The sequence below is a fragment of the Perkinsus marinus genome, assembly GCF_000006405.1.
Source record: "Perkinsus marinus ATCC 50983 genomic scaffold scf_1104296935246, whole genome shotgun sequence".
Classification (NCBI taxonomy): domain Eukaryota; phylum Perkinsozoa; order Perkinsida; family Perkinsidae; genus Perkinsus; species Perkinsus marinus.
In genome coordinates, this window is record NW_003214536.1 from 1 (window position 1) to 3,778 (window position 3,778).

At 47.0% G+C, this 3,778-nt stretch overlaps 1 protein-coding gene across 1 annotated transcript; it reads right to left on the bottom strand.

The window, feature by feature from the left end:
* Positions 1–1,673: 1,673 nt before the first annotated feature.
* Pmar_PMAR022663 (hypothetical protein) lies at positions 1,674–3,537 on the bottom strand (the record flags this gene model as incomplete). Its single annotated transcript, XM_002784459.1, has 7 exons — positions 1,674–2,343; positions 2,680–2,788; positions 2,831–2,924; positions 2,968–3,054; positions 3,102–3,184; positions 3,392–3,453; positions 3,497–3,537. The coding sequence occupies 7 exons, from the start codon at positions 3,535–3,537 to the stop codon at positions 1,674–1,676; spliced, it is 1,146 nt and encodes a 381-aa protein (XP_002784505.1).
* Positions 3,538–3,778: the final 241 nt, after the last annotated feature.

Genomic DNA, 3,778 nt, shown 5'->3' on the forward strand with positions numbered 1-3,778 from the left:
TAGTTATATAGTGAGCAGCGGTAGACCTCAACTCCGCTACTCCGAATCTATGGCAGTGTTAGGATGTTAAACAACCCCCTGCAGCAAGGCGAGGTCATTCAGCTGACGGCCCTCTCTTCTGGACCGCTGGAGAATCGGTTTATTTCACTGGTCAAGACTGTTCATCATTCCTTCACTCAGGATCCGTATAGAATACCATGTTGACAAGTGCGTAGTTCTGTTTCCATCAAAAAAAGCACATACGCTGGCCCAACTACTACCTACTACCCTTCTGGCGTTGTGAGAGACCATTCCTTGAGAGTTGAAAAGGATATGGGCAAACCTAACGGAACTTCATCATCATGATAACAGCCGATTTACCGAGCCGTTTTGTTAAGTGACGTTGACTATACCATCCTTAATCTCATGTAAGTGGCCAACACCAGAGCCTTCCCGGATGGTAAGTGGAGACACAACCATCACCACAAGCGATGATATCCCCATAAATTGGTGAGGGCCTCAAGCTCCGTCTACATCGTATCGAGTTGCGTAGATTTCCGTTGAGAAATTGCAAGATCAGCTAAGAGTGCAAGTAGCAACTTTTCTGTTCAAGTCCAAAATTCGGTCCCGACTATGTGACTCCCGATATACACATACTTCCGATTCCTTTCTGATGAGGACCTTGCCTAAGCAAAGGGGGAAAGAAAGACCGACAGATCGGACCATTTGTAGCCTTGCTAGAGTCCGCTGTAGGACCATACTCTTGAACACTACTCTTTGACGACATATAACTGCTGGATGAATTGGTTACTATGATGAATGAAACAGAGGCTGAGTAGGACCATATACACCACAATGCTCACAATGCACAATCTTCATTATCAGCGGGCGAATCAAGAGTATCTTGAAACCGTCAGAATCTTCCGTCTGCGTAATCATCACAGCCTGACAAGACGATTCTGTCCCACGAGGTGATGTAATTGCAATCCGTCATTGTAACGAGAATATCTCCTTCACTAGTCAACGCAACGACCTTGGACATCCACATATACTGGATAATCTCGAGTGTTACGTGAATCAGCATTCAAGATATGTAACATCGTTTATATCGCCTGGACTCTTGCCCGAATACTGGTGGTCTTTCGGTCGGCCGAAGAAAAACAACAAGTTCATGAATCCAACAAGGATGACCATATGATTTCTCATGGAAACTTATGTATAATCACTGCTACGAATGAAGTTAGGCTAAAACACGTTGAAGATAATCTCATATAACACAACTGATAGACACAGCGTTCGCCATGCTCAACATCATCGAACCATCAATTCGCTTGTGAGCAGAGAATCATCTAGAAACCTATAATGTACCCGGGAAGAAGCCATTTTGAATTCTCCATATGGCTAGGAACACATTCTTAAATCAGTTTCCTATGTTTCACATTTTCCCCATCGTTATCAAACACTATTTCTCACAGCTGGACGGGCTCTGCTTGTACCGAAGTAGACCCCTTACAGTTAGGTACTGTATTATCCGGTACCCGAAGGGGAGAAAACCACCAACACAAATAACAGTCTTCGAGAGAAGCGTGATCTGATGATGACAATCGGTGGCAATAGTATATGCAGAGCTGAATAACAACAATAATATACAAAAATGCTGAGGACGTAGTAATGTACTTAACAGCCCGGTTTTTCTAGTCCAGTAAAACAAATTCTTTCCCATTTTCCCAAATAACTTTAGGATCCCCTTCTGAGGGTTTCCGCGCTGCCAGAGGCTGCCGTTTGCGAACCATCCGAGTCGATGGATCGAAAGTCATCAGATCCCCCGGACTGCTGTTGTCGGGTGGGGTGAATCGGACAACTCCAAAATTGGTATCAAACTGCACCCGACGTCCCTTCCTCCACATCTCTGGAATCTTAACCGTCACAGATCGTCGCGCCGGACGGGAACTATCCTCACACGTTTTCTCCAACTTAACCGACTCATCGCCACATTGTGACACCTCAGTGTGCTTCACTGATCCCTCGACGACCTTATCCGGTGTCTTCGGATGAGCAACAGTTTCCGAGCCCGTACGCTGACCCTCACCATGCGAATCAGGCTTCCCTTTTTCCGGGTTCCCCTCTGGCTGCGATTGAGCAACACGTCGAGCGGCTCGAGGGGGTAGTAAGTCCGACCAACTTTTACCACTACAGGGAATACCACTGCTAAACGATGGAGCACCACCATACGTATCCTTGAACCCAGCAAGGCGATTCACATTCATCTTCCGGGCCTCCTTCTCCCCAGTAGACCCCTTATGCTCCTCATCCACGCCCTCCTCCGTTGATTCCGACAGTTTTTTTATCAACTCCTGATACCGCCTAATCTCGCCACTTATCCCCCTACTACTCACGATCAACTCTGCATCGCTCCGCTTGATATCTTTCATTACATCTCTCAACCGGTCAGATAAGTGCGTCAAAGACTTCTTCACCTCAGAAATCGCGTTTACCCCGGAAACCAGAGAATTCAGGTGACTTCGAATCGCACTAGAAAACCTCCCTCGTGGCGATATCGTACTCTTACTACCACTACTCTCTGGCTTCCCTTCACTTCGATTCCCCTCCATACGATTCTGCAAGTCCGAAAGCGCCGTAAAATGATCAGTAGTAGCATAGACCACAGATGAATCCAACAATCGTTGGAACTTCGATAACCTCTCAACGAGAGCCGTCGAAGCTGCAAGGCTACCGTTAGAAAGTGCCACCTCTGCCACATGGGACGCTATCTGCTGCTCATATGCTGCTTGACGACTCCCAATATCATCTGAAAGCACCCCTAATCTCTAGTCAGAGTCGCCCTTATTACTATTCTCAGGGAGTTTTGGTGCGACTCGACTCGCCGTCTTCGTTGGTGACTTCGGCTGCTCCGTAGCTCCTGGGGCCTTATCATTCTTCACCTCCTAAATCTACCATCAACCTCATACAGCTAACCCTATGCACTACTGTAGCGGCTGGTGCCTCTAATCCCTTCTTCAAAGCAGTAATGATATCAATCTTCTCAATGCATGTCGCAATATCGACCCCTCTAGCCTATTGTAATCCTATCACTATCACCACCCTAGGGATGCCTAGCCTACCTTAGCTATACACTTCAGCTTAGTGATACTCATACCCTCCAAGTCGCCATCTAATGTGATGTCTTCGGACGGAGGACTTACGCCTATCCGACAACAGGATTGATAATGTGATAAGAAGTGGGTAAGGGTAGTACTTCCTGATACACTCTCACTAGGCGAGTTAACTCCGGACGAGCCCGTCGCCACTCCTGCTGTAGGGACGACTCTCGGCCGCTTCGATGAAGGTTCCACTGGAGAGGGCTCTGATGATTTCGCTAAAAGATGGTATGGTATGTAACGGAGTTTCTTACGTGGTATTCGTTTGAAATTGCGAGGAGCAGAATGTCTTGCATAGAAATAAGCCTGGTCAAACCTGATGGTCACCCTATGTGAACCTCTCACCACTGTAGGCTTACTTCACTTTCTTTCTAGGATCAGATAATGTGTCGTAGGCCATCTTGATACGATGGAAATGATCGGTCGCCTGCTCGCCTCCCTTATCAGGGTGGTATTTCAAACAGAGCCTAAGCAGACGAAAAGCTCTCAGCTTTAACCCATCATATTCCGCGTTGTAAGATGATGCTGCATCATTGTCGCTGACCCAATCCCCCGTAACACACAATATGCCTCTCTAGGCTGAAGGAATCCCTTAGCTAAGCCTATGATGAAGATAGTCCCTGACGGCTGAGTATAATCCG